Source organism: Amia ocellicauda, chromosome 7 (genome assembly GCF_036373705.1).
Source record: "Amia ocellicauda isolate fAmiCal2 chromosome 7, fAmiCal2.hap1, whole genome shotgun sequence".
NCBI lineage: Eukaryota > Metazoa > Chordata > Actinopteri > Amiiformes > Amiidae > Amia > Amia ocellicauda.
In genome coordinates, this window is record NC_089856.1 from 44,663,550 (window position 1) to 44,689,711 (window position 26,162).

At 43.6% G+C, this 26,162-nt stretch overlaps 1 protein-coding gene across 6 annotated transcripts in view; it reads left to right on the plus strand.

The window, feature by feature from the left end:
- atp2b3b (ATPase plasma membrane Ca2+ transporting 3b) overlaps positions 1-26,162 on the plus strand; it is a 71,239-nt gene that overhangs the window by 15,755 nt on the left and 29,322 nt on the right. For 2 of the 6 annotated variants that reach the window (XM_066709855.1, XM_066709858.1), the window contains exons 2-11: positions 7,383-7,580; positions 8,464-8,721; positions 10,435-10,560; positions 15,179-15,304; positions 19,008-19,085; positions 20,407-20,448; positions 23,183-23,347; positions 23,464-23,678; positions 24,262-24,504; positions 25,399-25,640. In XM_066709855.1, coding sequence (XP_066565952.1) covers positions 7,383-7,580; positions 8,464-8,721; positions 10,435-10,560; positions 15,179-15,304; positions 19,008-19,085; positions 20,407-20,448; positions 23,183-23,347; positions 23,464-23,678; positions 24,262-24,504; positions 25,399-25,640 — 1,693 coding nt within the window. The remainder of the gene's footprint in view (positions 1-7,382; positions 7,581-8,463; positions 8,722-10,434; positions 10,561-15,178; positions 15,305-19,007; positions 19,086-20,406; positions 20,449-23,182; positions 23,348-23,463; positions 23,679-24,261; positions 24,505-25,398; positions 25,641-26,162) is intronic. The other 4 variants (XM_066709856.1, XM_066709859.1, XM_066709857.1 and 1 more) reach the window with 2 other exon arrangements.

The window sequence follows — 26,162 nt, forward strand, 5'->3', positions numbered from 1 at the left end:
GTTCAGCTCGAAATTGAATATGTATCACTTGCCAAGCAGTCACAGGGAGAACACTTGAGCTGGGACAACTGAAATTCAGACTGATTAGCTGATTAGCCCACCTGCAGCAACCGCTAAGTTTTGTTGATTTTTGCTTTTGTTTGTCGAAACAGACACACACACACACACACACATACACACACACTGTTTATGGGCTCTGCTCTTTGGCTGTTAGATATAGAAAGTAGAAGACACTGCATCTCTCTGCAGAAACTGAGATTGACACCCCTGGCCTATAACCCACAAAGCAGAGAGATGACGTGTGTAACATAGCTGAGATAACAAGATGGCATCCTCGTGAGCGATATAGTGTCACTCTTGAGAGAGGGAGCAGAGGGGCACACGGCGAGAGAGAGAGATGGGGGGATACGGGTGAGAAAGCGAGAGATGAACCCCGATGCACAAACTTATTCCTGTCGAGCCAGAGAGAGAGTGTCTCTGTGATGGTAGCGATGTCCAGAAATTTGTCAGTTGCTTTAGTCTTTATCTTAATGGAGCGATCAATTTGGCAATTTCATTAATACATCTTGCAGGAGGCTTGTGCATTACGCCAGTGGTTTTGTGGTTTAGTTTTGTTTAGCGGTCTATAATGTGTCTGTTGGTCATTATTCATGTACAGATGCAGAGAATCCATTAGATAAAGGAGTAAGCTGCCAGCGCAGAGACACACGGACAGACTAGCGAGAGTGCTGAGTGCCAAGGCCCCGCTGTAATCCAGCGTGATCTGTAGTGCGCAAATGATGTAAATGCTAAAGATGGCTACACTTCAATGTAGCACAGCCTTGCACACAAAGTTACACAACCCCGGAATCTGTCCGCTCTTTCTGTTCGCACATGACGTATTGGCAACGGAGGGAGGGGGTCTATATGTGTATGTCACATGATCTCTCAGCCAAAGATGGAAATTGAAAGTGTTCAGCTGCACCTTGTGAAGTCCAGCAGATCTGCTCAGATCCGCACTGAGGCAAACCTGCTGCTCGAGGTCACCGCTAAAGCAAGTAAAACAATACGAGAGTCAGACTGAGATCATTTGGTAAATGCCGCAACTTGGAAATAAAGTGCTGCTGATCCAAAATGACTATGTGTCTCTGTGTCTTTACTATCTTTTGACCAGTTAGTTTCCAATAAGTTAATTATTGCCTTGTAAAGAAATAGTGCCTCTTTAATGCACACGTCAGTAATTATCACACTAGTTCTGCATAACACACACATTAATAACCAGAGAAACACAACAATATCATCTGTGTTTTCCCGCAAAATTAAATTTGTGTAAAATCAGGGATTACATTTACGGTTAAATGGCTTGGCTAACGCAATTGCTGCGACTGAAACATTGGGGTATTTTTGTGCTGCGTTTATTTATTTTGTTACACTTTCCTGACCTGAGCTGTGGCACAACGTAGACCAGCGTGGCTGTTTCCAGAGTCGCTCGTCCGTTTGCGTGTGTGAGAGGGTGTCTGAATTGCCGGCTGTGCACTCAGGAATGATAAATGGGAGGGCAAGAGAGGGAGAGAGGGAAAGAGGGAAAGTGAAACTGCAGATTTTTTTCTTCTCTCTTCCGCAATGCAGCCCTAGTCTACTTCCCTCATCCTTCCTTCAGAGCAGCGAGTTACCGGAGCGCAACCCCGAGAGCACAAAGCAGGCAGTCTCTCTCTCTCTCTCTCTCTCTCTCTCTCTCTCTCTCTCTCTCTCTCTCTCTCTCTCTCTCTCTCTCTCTCTCTCTCTCTCTCTCTCTCTCTCTCTCTCTCTCTCTCTCTGCCTGGTTCCATTTCCTCTGTGTGGCTCCGGCCCTCACTGACATTTTCCCCATTCTGGTCCTGTTGTTACCCACACAACCTGTCTTCCCAGTTTGCATTCTGAATCCATCCTCACTCTGTAAACCATCAAGAAACTAGCGCTAAATCCAGATGGGTTGGAAAAAACATTATATACATTTCTCCACGGCCAAAGAGGTGTGATATTTAGTGGCTGTGTTGAAAGAGGTGCTTTGAAAAAACAGAAAAATGCTGGAGAGTCAGAAGTAGATGAGAGACCCACTCTTTTAGGCAGAGAGTGTAATCATGCAGTATATCTAAACCAATACAGAATACATTAAATGTGAAGCTGTACAAACATCATACAGAGCAAGATCCAGTATAATAGCAAGTGAAGTGCAGGGTTATAAGAGCGTGTGTGTGGAAGCAAAGTGGATGGAAACACAGGTGCTTGTGATCTGATCCTGAAGGGCTGATTTATATAAACCTAGCGATATAATATTGAATATATTCAGGGACAGGGCGACATGGCAGCGCAGTGGTCAGCGCCGCGGCTTCAGAGCTCACCGTAGCCCTGCGTGCCGGGGTGAAAAGAGATGAAAGGAGGGATATTTTGTTATTGGCCAGGATCCCCAATGATCTGATCTGATCTGATTTTGGAAGACTTTTTTATTTTTATCAAAAGTGTTTTCTTTTGGAAAAGATCAAAAACATCATATAAGCTGTGAGTGTGTGTCAGTGTGTGTGTGTGTGTGTGTGTCTCAGTGTATGTATGTGTCTGTGTGTGTGTGTCTGCTGGACAGACAGCGCTCTATATTGTTTCCCTAATACACTTAAGCTTCCAATTACATCCCTCTCAATATGATCAGGGCAGATGGCCCAGTGTGCATTAACTCCACTCTTGCAGACAGTCGGTCTGAGGAAATGCACCTCAGTAAGGAAATGGAGAGAAGGGGGTGCTTTGAGAAGCTGGGGGAGGCGGGAATGAAGTGTCATAGAATAGTTAAAGCTCTACTTAGAAGAACAACTGTATTGCAATTTGAGTTTCTGAATAACACACTGCGCTCGCCCAGCCAACAGACAACTTTGTCCCTTCATTGCATGATTTGATTCTGTTGGGCAATGTTGTAGCAATGTTATAGATGCTTAAGAGACTTTAGTTGTGGTACTGAGGTTGAATGATGTAACATTATATCAGTTTGATTATTTTATACTTATTTAAGATTATTTACTATTTTCTAAATGGAAGGAAGATTGAAATAAATACAGCAAACCAATATACAGTTAGGTCCATAAATATTTTGACAGTGACACAATTGTCATCATTTTGTCTCTGTACGCCATCACAGTGGATTTGAAAGGAAACAATCAAGATGTGCTTTAAGTGTAGACTTTCATCTTTAAATTGATAATTTGGTAGTTACATCCAAATTGGGTGAACGGTGTAGGAATTACACACATTTTTATATATGTTCCTCCCAATTTTAGGGGCTCAAACGTAATTGGACAAACTAACATAATCATTAATTAAATTGTGAGTTTCAATACTTGGTTGCAAATCCTTTGCAGTCAATGACTGCCTGAAGTCTGGAACCCATAGACATCACCAGATGCTGGGTTTCTTCCCTGGTGATGCTCTGCCAGGCCTGCACTGCAGCTGTCTTTAGTTCCTGCTTGTTCTTGGGGAGTTTTGTCTTCAGTTTTGCCTTCAGCAAGAGAAATGCTGCTCAATTGGATTCAGGTCAGGTGATTGACTTGGCCATTTCAGAACATTCCACTTCTTCACCTTAAAAAGGTCTTGGGCTGCTTTCACAGTATGCTTCAGGTCATTGTCCATCTGCACTGTGAAACGCCGTCCAATGAGTTTTGAAGCATTTGTCTGAATCTGAGCAGATAATATAGCCCTAAACACTTCAGAGTTCATCCTGCTGCTTTTGTCAGCAGTCACATCATCAATAAATACAAGCCAGACATGCCCATGCCATAACATGCTTCACAGATGAGGTGGTATGCATCAGATCATGAGCAGTTCCTTCCCTTCTCCATACTCTTCTCTTCCCATCATTCTGGTACAAGTTGATCTTTGTCTCTTCTGTCCATAGGATGTTGTTCCAGAACTGTACAGGGTTCTTTAGATGTTTTTTGGCAAACTCTAATCTGGTCTTCCTGTTTGCTGTTTCCATCTTGTGGTAAACCCTCTGTATTTACTCTGGTGAAGTCTCCTCTTGACTGTTGACTTTCACACAGATACGCCTACCTCCTGGAGGGTGCTCTTGATCTGGCCAGCTGTTGTGAAGGGGGTTTTCTTCACCAGGGAAATAATTCTTCTGTCATCCACCATAGTTGTTTTCTATGGTCTTCTGGGCCTTTCTGGTGTGCCTGAGCTCATAAAAATGGGTGTAATTCCTACACCGTTCACCCATTTGGATGTAACTACCCTCAATTAAAAGATGAAAGTCTACACTTAAAAAACATCTTGATTGTTTCCTTTCAAATCCATTGTGGTGGCGTACAGAGACAAAATGATGACAATTGTGTCACTGTCCAAATATTTATGGACCTAACTGTACCTGTCAATCAATATTATTTCCCACGTTACTTGCTTATTTTTATGCCAGTTAATGCTTGCCGCAACATTCTATTTTTATTCTCTCATATCTTGGGAGTCTACAAATTCACGTTTTTCATAACTATTGTCACACAGGCAGGATGTGGTGACAGTGCAGTCACAACACTACAGTGTTCGCTGGAAACGCAGTTGAAACCCAACATCCTATAAATACTCATTTGATGTGTCCAGTAATATATCATTTGATGCTTAATCTGAGCTTTGATATAGACGGATCATTGTTGTAGGTTTTTTATTAATCTACTTGCTGCATTCTGGATTAGGAAAATACTATAGTCAAAACCCATAGAAACGCTGTTGTTTGGTGTTTCTGTCTAGAAGAGTGCTGTAAACAATGAGACAAAGACTGACTATTTCTACCCCTATTTATATCACACGGCTGTTGAACTATACTAAATCTGCTGGACTTGCTTTTCAGACCGACTGTTCTCTGGGCATTTCATTGTGACTGTGCTGATTGTAAATGCCCTGTGTTGTAAATGTCTGGATGGTACAATCCATAATTGTGGCAAGAAAACAACTGTAGAATCTGCTTCCATTCACTTTTGAAAGGCTGAAAAACAACTCCCTGTACGCACTCTTACTCCAGCAATCCATACAGAAGCGGCAATAAAGAGCACCATTATTCATCCCTTACGTCACGAGCAAAATCCACAGCAACAGTCTTGCAGGAGTTTTGAAGGTCAAGAGGTTGCTCTTGCTACTCCCCCTGTCAAGCCTCCTGATGCTGAGGCACCAGCTCTAGAAGTCCTGAGGTGATATCTGTGCTCCTGTGAGTTGGTGAAAAGCTCTGAGTAACTGTGGAGCTCTTTAGGTGAATGACATGAGTAGGTGTTCTGAGCTGTGACTGATTGCCTTACTATGCTAATATAACTCTTGTATTGATGAGGGGTTGGAAATCTTCATACACCCCTGAATACAACACAGCGAGAGGGAGCCACACAATATACACATCAAAATGCAGATTATTGTTATGGAGATCAGCATTACAAAAGGCCGACACCTTCACCCAGAGCATTTCACATATTCGATCAATCTGATATGCCATGGACTGAAACACCCGCAATGGAATGAACAGCTTGAATTCTTGGCGGAACCCAGAAGCGGTTTGAACCTGATTAGACATTTGGGACTGTGAGTTCTGAACAACAGCTTTTCTATTTTGTTTGATTAATAATAAAAAATAAATAAAAAAACACATTCTTTGTCACAATCTACTGTGTAGTTTACGTGGGGATAAGGGGGAAGGCGGGGAGTTTGGTGGCTGCCGTGCCACCATGGCAAGATAAACCAAAGGTGGGGACAGTCAGCCAAAGGGACAGTGATGCGACTGCCACCTCAGCTCATGATTGGCCCAGCCAGGGAGAATGGGCAAGGTGGTGCCAGGAAGAGACCAAGGTTGGCGCGGCTTCCAGGCTGGTACCATCTGCGCCCAGCGCCAGGCTAGGGAAGGTGTGAGCTGAGGACTGCGGAAGCAAGTGGTATTGCCATCTGTCCCCAGCAGTAACTAGCGCCCAACCAGAGCCACGAAAAACACGATCTAAGCATCCTCGTCCTCTCTAATAAACCCGTGTCTGAGCACAGCCAACTCCTCGGTCTTCGATCAAGTTGTTGTTAGTTTTTTTTCTCTCCTTTCATTCCCTTCCGTGTCGTGATTTGACTGACTCCTTTATCAAAGGCAATTTACAAGGATTATTGTTTGTGCTTGGGCCATTAAGGTCCAGGCTTGATCTGTGTTTGATTGAGTTAGACGCCTTGTGAATCAATGCGGCTTGCGCTGAGGGTAGGTACGAACAGGCTGTAATGGCCATGCGATGGAAGATGTCATCATTCTTCTCCTGCTTTTCCTCCTTCTCCTTCTCAGTAACAAAAGCATCTTTATAAAAGGGGAATTCCAGTCATATTGCTCATTGTGTTGGCGGTTAATGTTTCAAGAATCTCATTCAGCTATTTCTTAAAGGTTCATGAGTGTCAGCTTTAGCAGCATGGCTGGGGACTTTATTCAAGAAGCAGTGAAGAAGGGTTGCCTACTTTTCATCCTAAATGGCACCAATATATATTTTCACTTGTGCGCCCTGAGTCCATTTATCATTGTTTATTTGGAAGATTACCCCATAGATTGATATACAAGGATACATTAAAATGTGATAGATTATTACAATATATTTTTTAAATGATTGATTCTATAAAGATTTGATCTAAATTGTATTAAGCTAAACAACATATACACGATTTAGTGTTACTTATGAATGTAGCAATTCTCTGTTGTCCTTAGATTGTGGGTTGATCTTCAAACATACTATTTACACACACACACATACTTAAAAATAGTTCTTCCAAGATGATTGCTTGAAGAGAAATGAGCTGGGTGTCTCAGAACACTCTTGTAATCGTTCATTACAGTGCTTTTACGTGCCCCCCTCCAACCCTGAGGTGTTTTTGGTTACAAACCGTCAACCGAAACAACAAAACATAAATACAAATAAAACCACACACTGGACTGAGATGCAGCTCAAGTAAGACATGCAATAAGGTATTGAGGAAATAATGAAGATTTTAATCCAAATTGAACATTTTGGTTTCTAAGTAACTTTGTAGATGTCCCTTCTGTCTTCATTAAATCTTTTTTAATCTACACTGGCCTCTCTCTGGGTCCTTCTCTGAAATGTGAGAGATGTGATATATTGATCTGGAGATCTTCAGATACCAGATACCAAAAAGACAGCCGACAGTATCTAATTATTTTTCTATTTCCCTCCCTCACTCTCTCCCACCATCCCCAACCCACACGTCACTCTTAATCATTCACCCCCTCCCCTCCCACTCAAACTTTTCACTTTTCCATCTGGCATCCCATCCATCCATCCCATTCATCCAAACCCACTGCAACACCCCCCCACCACCCCCATCCTCCTCCACCCTCCTCCCACCCGTCCACCCTCTCTGCCACCCCACCCAAGGTCTCTCGGACAACCCAGCCGACCTTGACAAGAGGAGGCAAGTCTATGGCCAGAACTTCATCCCACCCAAGAAGGCCAAGACGTTTTTGCAGTTAGTATGGGAAGCCTTGCAAGATGTGACCCTCATCATCCTAGAGATCGCAGCCATCATTTCCTTGGGTCTCTCCTTCTACCAGCCGCCGGGAGAGGAGAGCGAAGGTGGGCAACTGCAGTCCAGACACCTACAGTTATTTGTACTTAGGCCCAGTTCAGCTCAGCCACTATTACAATGTTGATCTCCCTCAGAAATAAGTAAAGGCATTCTGATGGATACAGATACTTTGTGTTTTCTTCATTTACTTTTTTGCGGGGGGGGGGCAGGATTTGTATGAGAAGTTTCAGGCTGATCCACGACCAGACCTTGAGTGGGCTAAGTAACTACTGTTGTGTATTGATACATCGATTGATGTCAGGTTATAGAATTCTATCCACAACTAAAAAGCATAGATTCACAGTATGGTGCTGAAGTGCTAATTTGTAAATATAAAAAAATAAGATTTATACATATCCCAGGAAACACATTAAAGGGGTGCCTACTTTCAACATTTATTTCTGCTGTCACTACCTGCCTCTGAAGCTGTAATTAACATTGTTAATCCATGTCCTTTATTTCATTGAAAGCACAGAGATCTGATGACAAATCACGCTTTTGTTCATTCAGATGACGCTCTTTAAAAAGCAATCGGGTAATCAGATTAAGATACAAATGGATTAACGAGGCTAATTGTAGCTTTAAAGTAAGGTAGAGAGAGCAGAAATGGACTTTGGAAGTAGGCAGCCCTAATATATACTTAATTATATACTTAAGCAAATAGTTCCAAACCAAGTGAAAAAATAAATACAAATTGAAATACATATTTAAAGAGACTCCCCATGCCTTTCAGAGCTTTGATTCTGTATTGATGCTCAGTTTGCCCACATCTTGCATAGACATGCCACAAACACAGTCCGTCCACTCTCACTGTCACCAGTCCTCCCGGATTGTGGGGAGCAGACCGGTGGGAGGGACAGCGATAATGGTAATCACGCCCTCTCCCCCCAGGTTGTGGGAACGTGTCGGCGGGGGCGGAGGACGACGGCGAGGCGGAGGCGGGCTGGATCGAGGGGGCGGCCATCCTGCTGTCAGTGATCTGCGTGGTGCTGGTGACGGCCTTCAACGACTGGAGCAAAGAGAAGCAGTTCCGCGGGCTGCAGAGCCGCATCGAGCAGGAGCAGAAGTTCACCGTGATCCGGAACAGCAACGTGATCCAGATCCCCGTAGCCGAGATGGTGGTGGGAGACATCGCCCAGGTGAAATATGGTGAGCGCCTCGTTGTGTGTCCCGCACTTGTCTCAGTCCTGGAATGAATGTCTTCAGAGCATTTGGTCAAGTTGTTCCATGTTTAATATTTGACCTGTTATTAAATTCTGTTCCAAAGGCATAGGTCGTGTTCTAAGCCATTCTCAATACTTTGAAGAACTAACTGCATTCACATGGCATTGCTTCTACAGGATCTGATTAGTTGTGTTCAAGGTGTGCAGTTTGCAATTCAGCTCTTAATCAGGATGGATTAGTAATGTAAGACAGCGCCACCTAGTGCCCGTGATCCCACCTGCATAATCTTTTGAGTAAATCACACGGATGGTTACAGCGATGTTCTCCTCGGAGGCGATGGCAAGACTTTCTAAACACCTTAATTTGAATTTGAAATCAGAAATCTGAATTTATTAGGCATCAGAATCAACTGAAAAAAGACTAATTAGGGGAATTAGTTCCATTAAGCATTCAATTAAGTAACTGAGGGCTGAACTGAAACGAAAAGCAGGTGAGATCTGGGTTGAAAAGCACGGATAATAACATCAAAATATGGCATTTATACATTGGTCTTAAGTATTAGGAATGTTTATTTTTGTTATTATTAGTATTTCGATTTTTTGTTTAGTTATTCATACCTTAATAGAACCCCCCTCCTGCCTATATAGAATTAAGAATGCGTGATGTTATTGTGAGGATGGGGACTAAGTTTTGTGTGTGTGGGAGGGGGGTTACATGCTTGTTATAAACTATCCTCATTTTTGCAAATTTCATTCATGCACTGATTGTGTATTTCTAACACAACAACAGAAAATAAATCACATATACACACTCATATACACTCTGGATGCGGGGTCAATGAGCACTTGAATTATGCATTCCGTAATTTCTATAACAATTATGAAGGTGTAGCAGGGTGAAGCTATAATTCACATATACATTGATTTGTAATGGTGGAGCCGGGGATGTTCTGAATTGATAAACATATTTTGCTGGCAGTTAGAACAATGTTGATAGCTGCATATTAGCAGAAGCTTCGGCAAATCAAATCTGATTGCCTTTGCACACAGTTACACAAATACAGTGTGCTTACAATCATTATGTCTCAAGTTGAAAGCTTAATCCTCAGTGTTGTGGATCTCCTTGGTTTCTCGTAGAGTCATTCCCCCATCTTGCCAATCTGGCGTCTGGCATAGTCAAAGTCCTTGACCGTTACACACCAATATCCTTCTATCGATAAAGACTCTCATTTCCATTCATATCTCCACACTTTACGTGTGTTTTCTTAACACAATATTTAATGTACCACGTAATCCTAAGAACATAGGAGAAATCACACCGTTGTAAAACTACAGATCTGTGAGTGTCATCCTCCTTTCAAATCTAGTCTTTCAACAGCTGTGTTAGAGCTATTACAGTGCAAAAAACTAAACATAGCTAACACACAATTACTTTCTAATCTGGTTTCTCTGTCTCTCATAAGTGACCGAACTGTTGTTCTCAAAACTGTGGAACAATTCTCCATCACCCTGACGCACAGCTTTCTCATTTTGAGCCAAGATTAAAATCCCCACCGGTTTAAAAGGCTCCAGACTCATCCTCCCTTGCCTATTGTACACGCCTGGGCATCTATCCTTGAAAATCAGATAAGAAACAAACAAAACAAAGAAATGAAACAAAGGGTCTCAGTTATGATGCAGCTTGTCTCCCCCCCACCAGGCGACCTTCTCCCTGCTGACGGAATTCTGATCCAAGGCAACGACCTGAAGATCGATGAGAGCTCTCTCACCGGAGAGTCCGACCACGTGCGCAAGTCTGCGGAGAAAGACCCCATGCTTCTGTCTGGTAAGAACAATGGTCCCAACTCTTGTAGTGTCTGAACTTGACCCGAACATGACCTGAACACCAGTATGGGGGAGTTTTTGAGCAGATGTGGGCGTAGTTTTTTCATGCAATCAAATATATTTTGGAGACCTTGCATGTGTCGTACAGTACATGTATGACAAATATATGACATGTATTATAATAATTTGTTCTGATTTGTTTCCGATCTGCTTTTTTGTGTTTGGAAACTTGAACAGTTGGTTACGTTCTCAATCAGGCTTTTGAGGAAGTAAAGTAAAGATCAGTTGTTGAAATTTGTCAGACTTAGGGCGCTCCCCATGACAGTTCATGCAAAACGCCCTCACACTCCTCTTATCACGGCTTCTGCAGATGTAGAACAGGAACGAAGTGGTCCTGTTTCTTCCCCGATTCTTCCAGGCAAGGGTTAAAGCTCTTTACACAGTTAAACAGACACCTAAATGGGTGAAAAATGAGGCTGTCGTTATAAGGGGTGGCTGCTTCACTGAACAAATAAAAAGAGTGCTTCCGTGTATTAGAAAATTACTGAGCCCGTTCTGGAAGCAGATAAGGTTAATTGGATTGCAGTCTTGTCCTGTTCCAGATATGTTGTCCAGACTGCTATGGAGTTCCCTTACTCACAACCACAGCCAGGCCAGACCCCCTTGAACCTCGAGGCTGGATTGTGTTTTTTATTTTTAGTCCAGGCTGTAGACCATATTGTTCACCTCTCTGCTTTGTGAACGAGACACTGTTGTCACCAGCACAGCGCTACTTTGCACTTCCAACTGCTAACTACATCTTTGACTTTGACTGAACTTGTACTATATTGTGCTCCACTGTCAGGCTTATTGAAATTATTTTGTCATCTGTTTAATTATTTTATTTCTTGGCAGACGCACTTTTCCAGGAATATATATCATATTCTATATATATATTTGGCAGCAGCAGCCGACAGCATTATGTAATGTTGTGCACTTCCTTCTTTGGTTTGGAAGACATCACCGAAATAATAAATAGATAGCAAATGTCTTGTGAGAACGTGATTGGTCTCTTAGTGAATGTTTATGGGGATTCTGCACATTAGTTTGACCAATTTACAATGTTTTCCTCCTTTGATATTGCCAGTCTGTCACCATTGCAGATATGATAATTTCACCATTTACCCACTGAAGCACAATGATGTGTGTTGGTGGTGATATGATAACATCTGTTCTAACACCAGCTATTACTAAATTGCAAATAGTTCATTCATGTTTATCTGTAAAAGCCTCAACATGTCGGGAAGTACCAAGTTCACATGCTTTGTTTATTTTCCACAATGAAACAATGCCTGGCAGCTGAATAGGCAAACGCAAACAATAATTAACGAATAATTATCAATTTCGAAGTTAAAACTTCAAAGTAGAGAGAAGGCCATGACACCGCAAAGATGATTATTACAGCTCACTTTTACAATGAGAGATTAATTATATACTCAAGTATTTCAACACACCTCCCCCAGAATAGCTCCAGAACTGATCTATAACAAGATCCTCTAAACCCAATGACATGAGCATTATCCTAGAACTGGACTTAATGGAGACTCCAGTGACAAAATTAATTTATGAAATAATTATATTGATTGTGGGGGGAGTAGATGATTAGGAAATTATTCCCAGGCACCTTCTTCCATCAAGAAATCAGAAATATGTTGTGTGACATATACTATATACAGCAATGCAGTGTCACAGAAGCAGAATTTTAACAATGATATTGTATTAAAGTCCAGTGCAGTGGAAAGTAGAATTACAGCTGGTGGGACATTCAACTGAGCTGATATTTAAAACCTCTGATTATTATTTTAGATTTGATCATGTACCATTGAGCAGTTTTAAACATGACCCTTCTTTTGTACAAAGCAGTATGGGTCCCATAGCTTTTATTCGATACAGTGGCATTTGCACTCAGAAACAACTAGCCTATTATTTTTTTAATTGTATTTTGGTATTTTGTCTCTTCCCACATGTGTGCCTTTCAGTTTATAATTACATTTCAGCGAGCTGGCAGCAAATTGAACTCCTGAGCAACAAAATCTGAAACCACCCCCCGCGTGCGTTTCACATTTTAAAAGGGTTGAACAACGATTACTCCATTATAGCCTGGGTCAATTTACTCTGGCACCTCTGCCTATTTAATGGATCAGCTGGCTACACAGATACACAGAGGCTAATGCACTGTATCACAGGGGAGAACGGCTTGCCTGTGAATAAAGTGCCAGTGGAGCTCCTACCGTTATCAGTCGGCGATCTTATGTGAAATGTAGCTGGTAATTGTCACAAACGAAGAACACGGTGCAACGCAACAGGACGATCGGGAAAAGCGATTGAAGGAACCGTGATGGGGCTTCACAATGCAGGCCTGGTCGGCCCATTTTCAAACACAACAGAGCAGGCAAAGATCTCGGGGCGACACATTCCCAATTGCTTTCATACGGAGCCAGATACTGGAAGCCACTGACGGACTCCGCCTGGCCAGATTGCCTCACCTTTGTTTGCCATTTCTCCCCCACCCCCCCCGGCCGTCATTGTGAACTCTTTCACACACAGCCACCAGCTTATCGAGATCGAGATCGACTGTGAGAAGTCAAGGGTGCTTATGAAGTCTCGCAGTCACCTGTGAGAAGAATACCTCTGGAGCCGCTTCAAAAAGCAACATATAATAGCACGATTCATGACATCCGCAAAACCGGACTGTATCCCAGCTAATCTATTATTAAATAGACAATGCAATGAAATTGTAGGTATACAAAGATCCCACCTCCATTATCTGGCTGCTCTGTCTATAAATCAAGGCACAATTTCTGGAATCTGACTGAGGTGGCATCTCCCCCATCTTAAGAACATAAGAAAGTGTCCAATCGAGAGGAGGCCATTGATAACTAAGTGATCCAAGGATCCTATCCAGTCTGTTTTTGAATGTTCCCAAATTGTCGCTTCAGCCACATCGCTGGGGAGTTTGTTCAGATTGTGACGCCTCTCTGTGTGAAGAAGTGTCTCCTGTTTTCTGTCTTGAATGCCTTGAAACCCAGTTTCCATTTGTGTCCCCGGGTGCGTGTGTCCCTGCTGAAATGGAAAAGCTCCTCTGGTTTGATGTGGTCGATGCCTTTCTTGATTTTGAAGACTTGAATCAAGTCCCCACGTAGTCTCCTCTGTTCCAGGGTGAAAAGGTTCAGGTCCTCAGTCTCTCAGTAGGACTTTCCCTTCAGACCTGGAATAAGTCTGGTTGCTCTCCTCTGAACTGCCTCTAGAGCAGCGATATCTTTCTTGAAGTGTGGAGCCCAGAACTGTACACAGTATTCATCTTACCCCTGACATTTTGCCTGATTCAAATTTGAGTTCATACAGATAATCACATGGCATGTGAATGGCACAGGAGAGGGAAAAAAACACTGCTACATTATTACGACTGTGCCGTCCTTGGGACCTGAATCACGACACCTTCTGGCGTGGCAGTGTTTGCCTTTCTCTGTGATGGAAGCCACGGTGTGTGAAGTGGCACCTTTGCTCACAGGCACACATGGCAGATAGCTGTGATCCTCTGACCCATAACATACCGACATACCCAGAGAAGCCCAAAGGTTTCATCTTAGCGACTCCTGACTAAGGACACCAACTGTGCAGTCCCAGCATGGCACACGTATACGAGAACGGCTCCCCCTGGTGGTGATTCGTCTCTCCCATCCACTGCCATCGACATGTGCCGGATCCCATCTGTGCAGATTTCCAGTTAACCAGACGCGCTGCTCACTGAGATATTCACTGCAGGCCCTGCCGCTCGGGTCACGGCCCCTTTACACCGCCGGCTCCGTGGAGAGATTGCTGTGAGCTCGAACGCATGGCGCTCGGTAATTCCAATGGCAGACATAACCCTTCTCTCTGTTGTCCCGCTCGCGTGGTAAGATGCTTTAGCCTTCCACTCAGCACACAATCCAATTATATACAGACAACAGATCTCCTTTGGCTTTAATTAATCAAAATCCCTTCCTAATTAAAGCAGTCTGCCGAGGCGGTTCTCTCTATCGAGTGGTCATCAGTAGCGTTGCAGTTTTTCAAAGAGTATGAACTCCCTTTCAGCGTCTGACTTCTGTTGTTAGGGTATAGAAGGCAGACCGAGCGTTTTGTTCCGCCATTAGTATTATTTCATATTCTGTATAAATCACAGTCTCGTGTTAAATAATGTGTATGTGAGAGCCTTGTTCTTGAACCACCCTTTACCCATCAGAAGTGCGCTCTACATCCAAATGTATATGTAGAAAGTCCAAGCATTTATCATAGGTTTCTACTGTACATATTGATCATTTATATATTCTTTTGTAGTAGTGAATAGTTTCCGTCATCTCTAAATTTCTTATTTATACCCAAAGTTTTGTTTACTGCTTCTTTTTCTTTCTTTTCCTTTTTTAATCCTTAAAATCTTAATTTCTGAACTTGATTTTTTGGTTTCTCAATTCCCTTCCTCTATTCCAGGCTCACAGGTTAGTTTGGTTAGTTTTTTGTTGTTTTTAATTCTTTATCCTGTCCACGCCTGATTTCTCGAGTCTGTGTTGACCACATTTCTTGACGTCTGTCCTCTCTTCCAGGCACGCATGTGATGGAGGGCTCTGGCAGGATGGTCGTGACCGCTGTGGGTGTAAACTCCCAGACTGGGATCATCTTCACTCTGCTGGGAGCCGGAGAGGGCGAGGAGGAGAAGAAAGACAAGAAAGGTAAGAGTAGGCCGGGAGATCTGGGTATAGCCAGTTCTCCATGCCTTTCCTTACATATCTGCAGGCTGGGGCGTGTGTGTGTGTGTGTGTGTGTGTGCCTGTGCGTGTGCATTTGTGCGCGCGTGTGCAAACTGCAGCACCGTGGCAAGCAGAGCAAGGCAACAGAGATTGTTACTCCCAATCTCCCACAGCAAGCTGCTCACACAACGATGTGCAGACTGTAACATTAAGTGTGCCGCGGTCATTTCCAGTACAGAGACTACACTTTTCGTATACAGAATGTGTGTGTGTGTATGTTTAATAACACTGTGAGTGGTGAATCGTTTTGCCTGGTTTACACCTTACAAAAAAAAGACATGTTACTTTAAATAGAAGCGGCAAGCTTCCGAGTGAAGCGTGCAGGAAATGCCCACACCTGGACTTCAGGATGTGTCCTATAGTTTAGATCCAGTTAATCTCCAATCCTGGCTGTGCTATTGCCGGGTTTAGCCAGGAGTTCCCTGTGGCTTTTTATGCAATTGCAGAGAGTTTGTAGTTTCCAGCTGCATCAAATCCTCCTGCTGGTGTAATAGCTGGGGCTCTGGGGCTTTGTGGGATTGCAGTGTGTGAAAACAAACGACAACTTTGACAAGAAAACAACGGTATCCCTGTCACTTAATACCAATTTTCCATAAAGTTAAGGAGATAATCAGAATTCGATGCACAAACATATCTGGTTAAATTGCACCGAGGGGCTTGAGAAATCTACAAACTGTGCATATATTTCAAGAGATTATGTCTTACAAATTTAACTTAGATTTCAAAGCAGCATGACTGAAATGGGAGTTTACTACACAGACAATCTGACCTGTCTTCAACAATGGACGCCAGGGGAGGTGTCTGGAGTCCAGGTCTAAAAGCCTGTTAGGGTTTTATCAGGAAAAAGAAACAAGCTCAAATGTACAATTATCTAATTGTATCGATTACTTATGTGTAATAGTTGCACGTTTTCCATAGATCTCTGGAAGATCACTTAACACACAAGACCAACTCGCATCTAGTCTCTTTGTCTCAGCTTACAGAGTTAATTCTCCACTTGACAGTCAGCTCTGGGTTTCAGCACCACTTGTTGGGATCTCTCCGGAAAGATGCTCAAATTACCATTAGGAGACGCACATTTTCTTTCTTTGGTTGTCAGTAATCACCATGAACTGGTTCCTTCCCGCTTTAGGCATCTTTATTACTTCTGTGCTCTAGATTTCATTAATTAAGTGTTATAGCTCAAATTTCCTTTACATTGCTTTAAAGATTAACAGACAGCCGTTCTCTTAAAAATCAAAAAGGGACATTTTCAGTGAATTGCTTAAGAACCTAGACTAAGGGCTCGACTAAACAAAGCTTTGACTTCCCTGCAAACTGCGCAGCACAAATCTGTGCCCTATCATGCTTAAGTGTATTGTTAGAAGCCACTTTCTACTATTCATAAATCAAAACAAGAAAGGGTACAGCTTTGTAATTTGTGATTCTCTGGTGATCCAGGCAACCTGGATTTTGTCTTCAGTTTGTGTGCAGTGAACAAGATCAGACCACACAAACTGCAGCCATGTGCAGAAGGGAAGATACAGGGCACTTGTTTGCCTGTCCTGCTGCCAGATTCTCAAACCACAATATTGACCCATTCACTAGTCATTGAAGATGACATAAAAGCGTAAACAAAAACAAGAAACCTCCAACGTAATCTTCATATCTCTAAATCGGTCAACGGCTCTTTAGCCTCTGTAGCTCTGCCTCTGCAGGTTTGGCCTGTTTAATAATGAATCATGGCTGGTACTGGTGAGTCCACCAGCCAGATGTTCTTCACTGCCTATTTGGTTGACTCTACAAACACAGCAGAATAGGCACAACTTCTGCTGGGTGATCCTGCAATCGGATGCCTTTGGTCATTCAACTCTGAGCGTTTCCAACTGGGACTAAAAGAGAGGAAAAGAGCTGGGGGTGGATTCATAAGTTGAGATTATTAATCAATTATTTAAACCCACCAACTATGGGTCCAGTGCTGAGATATATCATTTCTGTATATTTTTTGCACTTGAATTATTCATTCACAGTTCTTATCTCTCCTTCAGCAGGCCTGGCTGTTGTATTAGGCTAATGTTCTATGAAGGGGGAGCTTAAGCATAAGAGGATATTATTTACTGGTTGCCTCCAATTACTGAACCCTGAAACACAGTGTGTGTCAGTGTGGGTTTCAATGAGCCGGCCTTAACATACACTAATGTGGGAATCAAACCTGTAGACCACTTCAACTCCACCTTTATTCTGGACACTTTTAAAAACATAGAGGAATGAAAGGCCCACCAATTGCTAAATTCTGATCAAAATGTAACGTATTACGATGCAATGTTTTGGTCCCAGACTTATCTGTCAGTCTTGTGTTTTAAGCTCACAAATGGTGAACGCAGGGTCCCAATAAGGAGGGATCTGTGGCTGCAAGATATAATCAGTGCTGCCATAGGAGGCAGAGCACGTCTCCAGGAAGTCAGTGGCGCTGCAGGAGATTGGCATGGTCTACAAACGCAGACTGGACTGATGAGTTTTGAGGAGGTCCAGGAAGGAAATATGAGGGTGGGTGCAGTCCTGATGTGATGATGCAGCAGATTGCACACCTGGGGGGGCAATTCAATGGGGAGGAACCCTCTGCAGTAGGACACTGGAGAGGAGACAAAACTTTTCTCTTTCTATCTCCAATCCGATCGTCTCCAGACCACCATCTAGCATCATAGGTGAATCAAATACAGTTTTCCAGAAGAGGTTCAAAAAAGTTAAATCGTAATTTATTTTCTTAGAAATGTTTACTGTCGGACAAAGCAAACACCTTGTGCGTTGTTCCTGTTTAGAGTGTGTTTTAGTCTTTCTTAGTGATTCGACTCGGTTGTCCTATCTGTAGAGTGCATCTCTTGTCAAGAAGGTTTCACCAAGTCTTCTAATGACTTCAGTGTCACTATGAGGAATCATTCTCTTTCTCTCTCTTTCTGTCTATCTTTCTGTTTTCTGTTGTGGTCTGTGATTGCAGATGGTACAGGTTTAGGTCACTGTTCTCATATATCATAATTCTCATTTGCAATTAGTTCAGGCTGTTGGGTTGACTGTTCCTCACCTAACAAACAGTGGCTATGAAGAAGATCGTAGCCTCATCCCTATGTGAATGGACACCAGAGGGCAAAAAGTCCAGGATGGGTCTGAAAATAACTGACTAACTCCGTCAACTTTATACACAAATGTGTTTCTACTGGTTGTGCCAGGTTTTAGTCATGTTCAATGGTAGTCCTAGTCCTTTAATGACTGCTGCTGCATTTGGGAGACGTCCACCCATTTTAAAAAACTGCTCTGTCCATTTTCTGTTTTTCTTTGCTTTATTTTTGGTTTTGTTTCCTTTTTTTGGATTTCCGCTTGATTTTGTTGCTCATGGTGTCTTTCGTTTCGTTTGTTTTGTTTTCTTCCGTTTCTCTCGTCTTGATCACCCCTCACTCCACCCCCCCCCCACTCCCCAAACTTCCCACTGCACCTTTCCTTTCCTTTTGCACCCCCCACCCCCATCCCACCAACCAACCAACCAACCAACCAACCAACCAACTCTCGCCTCCTCCTCCACTGCCTGGCCCCTATCCCCCCCCCCCACCTACCTTTACTCCCGCCCGCCTACCCCAAATGCCAACCCCCATAGCTGGCACTGCCAACTCCACGCCTACTCAAGTTGATGCCACCTCAGCCGGCGACGCTAAACAAAGCGGCATCACTAACGGTACGTCAATCACCCCCCCCTCCCCTTCCCTTCCACCTCCCACCCCGAACCCTCCAGTCAACCCCCCAGTCAACCCCCTGTACCCCAGGAAGATCAAAGCACACATTACATACACTTGGAACAGGGCAGATATAGCCTACACTGAACTATATATAAAACAAGTAGGGTTTTATATATATATATATATATACAACAGAGAAATATTAAGGTTTTCTGAAGAAATTATAATCTGTGTGATATCCCACCCCAGTGCTCTCCAACCCTGACAACGAAGCACATTTAAGTACAATAAAAGTGTACTTTCTTTTATAAAACTTTTTTATCCAGAATTGGCAGTAGAATACTGACTGTATATTGCATTACTCACTTGGCGAGTGTTTGTGCGTGTGTTTCTGTGTGGTTACGTGTCTGTGTGCTTTTTTGTTCTTCGAGCCCTCGGCATAGGAAGAGAGATGGTGGCATCCAGAGAGTTTTGGATGGGCTGTTATTAACTGGGGAAGATGAAGAGATAGACTGATAGACAACTGCTTCCAAGTTCCTACCTTAGCCTCTCATGCCAGCGTGATCCAATAAAATACACATCGTCACAGTAGTAGACTAGCATTGGAGTACATTGTTGCTCTGTATATGAGGCATATTAGTCAATAGGTTTGGCAGATAACAGGGGATGCTGTTTCAGTCTATAATCATAAAATTGGACCCAACTCAAGTACATGCATTCTCTGAAAATGAAGCTTTTTGTCACAAAAGCTGGATCCAGTCAGTTCCTGTCCTCCTATCTTATCCTATCGCGGCTGATCTTGTGATAGGAATTATACATAGAGATGGCTAGTCACGGCAGCTGAAGGGATCTCTCATCTCCTCAGGGCAGGATACACTGTCAGTGTCCCTTATTGTGCTCGTTCAGTCCACTTGAATGGACAGCCCAACTATGACACTGACAGACTCCCACTTCCTAGAGCTCACGTCTGGCACCAAGCCAGACACTTCTGTGCTCATCAGGATCTCGCAGGTCGAGTGCTGTCAGGGTTTTAGCTTACTCAGCTCTACAGCACATCATATGTCAAGCACTGATGAAAGGTATGTGAACGTTTCTCCAACCCCACCCCCCCCCACTCCCCCTCCCCATCCCTTCCCAAACCCTGACCCCAGGATGAAATGACTTAGAAGTTGTGCCCTGGCTTCATTGTGTTGTGTTGTATTTTGTTTACGTTTGTCATCCTGTTTCCCCAGTTTCTTCCACCCCGTCTTCTCTCTCTCGCTCTTGTTGTGAGTGACATGTCTCATACGGTCTCTGTCTCTGTTACCCTCTCTCTCACAGGCAAGCAGCAGGATGGAGCTGTGGAAAACAATCAAAACAAAGGTAAACCCCCCCACCCCACCCCACCCCAGACCCCAGAACAGACAGAGTGGGTGAGGAAAGGAGGTATAGGGGGTTAACAGGGAAAGACGTGAGTTAGTGAGAAACACAGAATAGGAGAGAAACAGGCAAAGACACGAGCGCAGATAAAAATAAATTATAAATCTGTTGATAGACAAATTAGAGAGAAAAGTGCAGCACTGGAAAAGGAAGATGGAAAGGAAAAATATATAATATAATCTTCCGACACAGGAGTGCAGAAAGAACAGTGCAGAAGGGAAGACATTCAGAAAGTGAGGGATTCAATTGAAGTACATTAAGACACTGACACAGTAGAGACCGACAGAGAAGGGAAGGTAAGAATGAAGAATGAATAATAAAATATGAGCTGCAGATGAAGAAAGAAATAAAAAGAAAGAAAATGTAATTTAGAAAGGCATTAGAGAGTGCAGGATGAATGTCCCCCTTGCCCTGCTCTCAATACTAACACCCTTGTGTGTGTGCTAGCCTGACACACGTGAACAGGACGTAGCCCATAAACTGGGCCACCTATAAACCTGTCTGTTGCCATTAAACTGAGCCAAAATAGACCAGACTCACCCTACATCTTGGGGCTTGAAAACGACACCTACACCTTGAGGCTCTCCTCACTCAAACGGCTGATGTGCAATCAACAACTCTCCACGACCCCCCCATTCACTGACGACATGTGAACTTTTTGTGTCAATCGATCGCAACCCACCTGTGTGTGTGTCTGCCTGCTTCCCCCCCGTGTCGCACTGTCCAGAGGAAGTACCTGTACCCACGATTCACCTTGTCCTGTTGTCTGCCCCGCTTCTGTCCAGCGGTCTGTTGTCGATCCACTTCTGTTTTTTCTTTCCTGCTGAGTTTGATGAGCGCTCCATGTCAGCCGCACCCGAGACTCGGGAACCTTAAAGGAGATATCGACTTATTTTTGATGCCCTTTTCCTTAGGGGTTTGAAGATGAGGCTTCCTGCATTTTTAAAGGATGAAATTAGCACCTGTCAAGTTGCTTGCCTTTCTATAGAAAAACTCTGGTGTCAGTTAATAGTCCAGAAACATGAAACGTTACATGACTTATATAGTCTGCCGCTCAACTAACAGATGTTTGGAGTAGAGGTGTGATTAATCGGTAATGGGAACTTAGTATTGTACCTTGCTTTTCATCTGCAGTTTCCTCTAATGTACCTGTGGCGATCCCCACATGTCTTGTGCTCTTAACGTCTTTAGTATTTAACAAGGATCTGAGTTTGCAAACGAACCATAACAATAGTTGTACATGTACATGTACATGGCAGAAATGGTAAGATATATAGCAATAGTTACGAACACTATTAAAACATTAAAACATAAACATAAAAGCTCCCTGAAAAGAGTTTGGTCAAGTAGCTTGTCATCCCTGGTCCCGGAGATCCCCGATCCATAAGGTTATCCTCAGGTCACCCTCAAATCACATATTTAAAGACGTGGAGCAATTTCTATCTCTCTGTCATTCAGCTAGATTAATATAGCAAGGTAGTTATCCCTGGAGGGCTTGAAAGGGTTTGGTTCTTTGTTCGGGCTCTCGGGACACACTGAATTGAACCGATTATGTGCCTAACGGGGGGAAAAACAGAAATTCCAAGTCTTAAAATCGATTACTTAAAGGTCAACTGAATGTTTGGAGAAAATAATCAACCAAGAATGTCTGTTTCCTTATTGGTAGTTTTAATGCGTGATGACTAATAAATAGTCTAAGCTAAGCAGGCTTGTTCCTCTCAGTTGCTGAATGTCACAGGCAGGGAGCAGAACACAGCATTAGCCCACCGCCTTGAACACGTCGCTCTCTCTCTCTCTCTCTGTCTCTCTCTCTCACTTGCCCTCTCTCTCTCCTTGTGTTCAGTACAGAAGTGCCATAAATGTGTGAATTACCTCTCGATTTATAAACAATGAGAGTTAATAGGTAGATAGATGCATTTTGACTGAAAAAGTAAATCGAACACTCTTCTGTGACTTCATTAAAACACATTTTGGCGAAGACAGCACTGGGTATGTGATGGTGACAGGATTCCCTAATTGGTTGGGCAGAACTGGGGAGGAGGGACGGTAGTCTCAGATTCAGTCAGTTTCTTGCAGATGCCTGTAAACTTGCTGTGTTCTCTGTGGAAGCTGTGTCAGTCCTCCTTACAATGCAATAGCTGTACTGAAATGATGGGAAACCTTCCTGTTTGGGACACTGTAAGTTGTCTCTTGTGGTGCTGTGGAGGTCATGGAAGTGAAAGGAGTCGCTAAATTGAGGCAAAACAAAATGAAAAATGCCTCTCACCCACAAATCCAAAATGTCTCTTTCAGGCAAGACTTATTTACTCCTCAGGGTGTTGATCAGTTGTGGATATCATGAGTTTCTATCAGTCCAACCCCTCCAAAAAGGTTAAAAGGCCTTAGTTAAGAAGAACTAGTGGGTTAAGCAAAGTTCGACCACTGCATTCCTGAGCTGTGGATTCAATGGCTATTGCTCTCAGAAAGTGGGGCTGCTGACAGGACTATGCTCATCTGAAGCAGTTCACAAAGCTCCAGAAGATAAAAATGGTCCCAACCAAAAAGAGGCCTTTAGCTTATGAATCGAAGGCCGATAAGGATGCTGAAGTGAGGCAGTGGTTGACGAGGGTGGATAACCTCCTTGCCTTACTGGTGTATCCTGTCTTTATAATTCTTTGTGTCTGTGTACGCCTCACAGCCAAGAAGCAGGACGGGGCGGTTGCAATGGAGATGCAGCCCCTGAAGAGTGCGGAAGGGGGCGAGGTGGAGGAGAAGGAGAAGAAGAAGGCCAACGTGCCCAAGAAGGAGAAGTCCGTCCTACAGGGCAAGCTCACCAAGCTGGCCGTGCAGATCGGAAAAGCAGGCGAGTGATCGATCTCTCAGTGTCTTAGATGTTTGTTTATTCATTATCCACAGAATCATTTTCCCCCCCCCAATTCCTCGCTGACGCTCTGCTCCCCCCTGTTTCTCTCTCCCCAGGCCTGGTCATGTCGGCCATCACAGTGATCATCCTGGTGCTGTATTTCGTGATCGAGACCTTCGTGATTGAGGGCCGGATCTGGCTGACAGAGTGCACCCCGGTCTACGTGCAGTACTTCGTCAAGTTCTTCATCATCGGCGTGACGGTGTTGGTGGTGGCTGTCCCCGAGGGGTTGCCCCTGGCCGTCACCATCTCTCTGGCCTACTCGGTCAAGGTAAACCGCCTCAGGACACTTCAGCGCGGTTCAATTCTGTCTACTTTCTTCCCGTTTTTATGCGTAGAATCATGGATTGTTTGTTTTGTTTCTTGCCCACCCCATTAATCATTCAATCAGTTGCTCTTTATATATAATCCAATAAGCATGGAGGAGAGAAAAACAAAAAGATCTCCAGGAGGAAGAATATAAATCTTGGGGGGATTGGATATACCTCTGAGTCATCACTGTGACTCCTGTTCTCACATGCACTCCCCGAACACACCCACCTGTGAGTGCCAACACTGACCTTCTCTTGCTCCAAGCTACATGAAGTCTTACAACTGACAAAACTGACAACTCATAGACCTTGTTGGTTGTTGAGTTGTACTGTTTAATTCGACTGTGCTAGACTACAGAACATACAGTTTCAGTTTAAAGGAACTTGACGCCACATGTGACTCAATGTGAGGCTTATCTTCAATGCATGCTGTGAGGAGGTCGCTTGGTTAGGTTTGATGTGACAGTTCCTTATAATCTTAAGGTTCCTCCATGAATAAATACAGAGGAACAGTCACTAAAAATGGTCTTCTCCCTTCCTCAGAAAATGATGAAGGACAACAATCTGGTCCGTCACCTGGATGCCTGTGAGACTATGGGCAATGCCACGGCAATCTGCTCTGACAAGACGGGCACGCTGACCACCAACCGCATGACGGTGGTCCAGGCCTACATTGGAGACAATCACTTCAAGGAGGTCCCCGATGCCAGCGCAATTAACCCCAAGAACCTTGAGTATCTCGTCAGTGCCATCGCGGTCAACAGCGCTTACACCTCAAAGATCCTGGTAAATACCACAATCTTTACATCACTATTATATCTTCTTGGGCCTTGGGATTAGGCCACAACATTACATTTTGATTTTAGACTCAGTAATCATATGTTACTTCCCAGCCTTTTATAAAAGAAATTCACAGGACGTGGTTCCTTAATCACAGTAGATATTGTCACCCGTTTCCGAGTCTAAAGCAGCCTGACACATGTGAATTGTATCATGTTGATAAATTAATGAAAAGCATTCCAAAAAATGTCCCATTGTTTCTGGAGTATGATAATTGTGTTACCACTTGGGGTCGCATTGAAACAAAAAGATTAAACCTGCCACTGAAGACAGGTTTGTAATTTCCGATTCACAGGTGTGTCATACTTTTGTTTAAACACGGTCCTTGAGCCCTACAGCTCTGAAATGGGTTACAGCTGATTTCAGAGGAATATAATAGTGTGAGGGAAACCTCCTGATAAGAGACTGTCGGCTGTAAACGTTTTAAAGGCAGGTAGGTAAACCCAAAATGACCGTGGAAAACTGGAGGCTCTAGCTTATAACAGTTTGCTATGGTGTACTGTAATAAAAACACAGTGAAGTGTAGAGTTATAGGTTGCTTCTTTTTGAGTTTTCCCAGTTCCAAGAAGGACATGCTGTTCCAGTTGTTAGTCGCCTGTTTGAAGGTCTTCTGAGAACTGGCCATAGCCATTGCCACCGTTGAAAAGACTCAACGTATATTGGGGATATTCCCAGCGTTACCTTCATAAAAGGCACATAACTGTGAGGGAAAGTGAGGGAAAATAGAATTAAGATTATGCTAATGCTAATCAATACAATGCTAATTTGTCAAAGTATCCACTGAGTAGAGGAATTATATGTCCTCAATATCAGAATGGTTTGTCTCTGTCTGTCTCCCAGCCCCCAGAGAAGGAAGGAGGCTTGCCGAAGCAGGTGGGCAATAAGACTGAGTGTGGCCTCCTGGGTTTCGTGCTGGATCTGAAGAGGGACTACCAGACTGTGAGGGAGCAGATCCCTGAAGAGAAGCTCTATAAGGTCTACACCTTCAACTCAGTCCGCAAGTCCATGAGCACGGTGGTCCAGTTGCCCGACGGCAGCTTCCGGCTCTACAGCAAAGGGGCTTCCGAGATCCTGCTCAAAAAGTAAGGGATGGTAGAGAGGCTCCCAATCATGATAGGGTCATACTCGCCTTAGGGTGGCCATGCGGCTCCATAGTCTCTGTGATGAATTTGATCTTCAGAGGGTGATCTAGCAAAACACCGCTGTTATTGATTTGGCAAATAGTTCCATTGATTGTCTGCATTTCCTTCTGGGCCTTGGAAATCCAGTGCTAAAGCTGGAGTGCACAGAGAGAGGAGGTTTACTTGTAGAAAAAAAGACACATTATGTGTGAGACAGGTGGCAGGAGGCAGGTGGGTGTTCCTGCAAAGCTGCAAAGAGAGAACAAGGTTTGAAGGCGCTGCCAGACCTTTTTGAAAAATCAGATCCTCCTTGAAAGGGCTGGGGAAATGTCATGAATAGTATTTTTAAGACCTTGGACTTGCAGTTCCCTCACTTCATGTGTTGCGGTCTCTAATAATGGGGCCACAAGGGGCATTTGTAATCATAGGTATTGCCTTTAAGTTGGCAACTTCAAAATGACTGCTAATGCCTGGGTCCCAGGG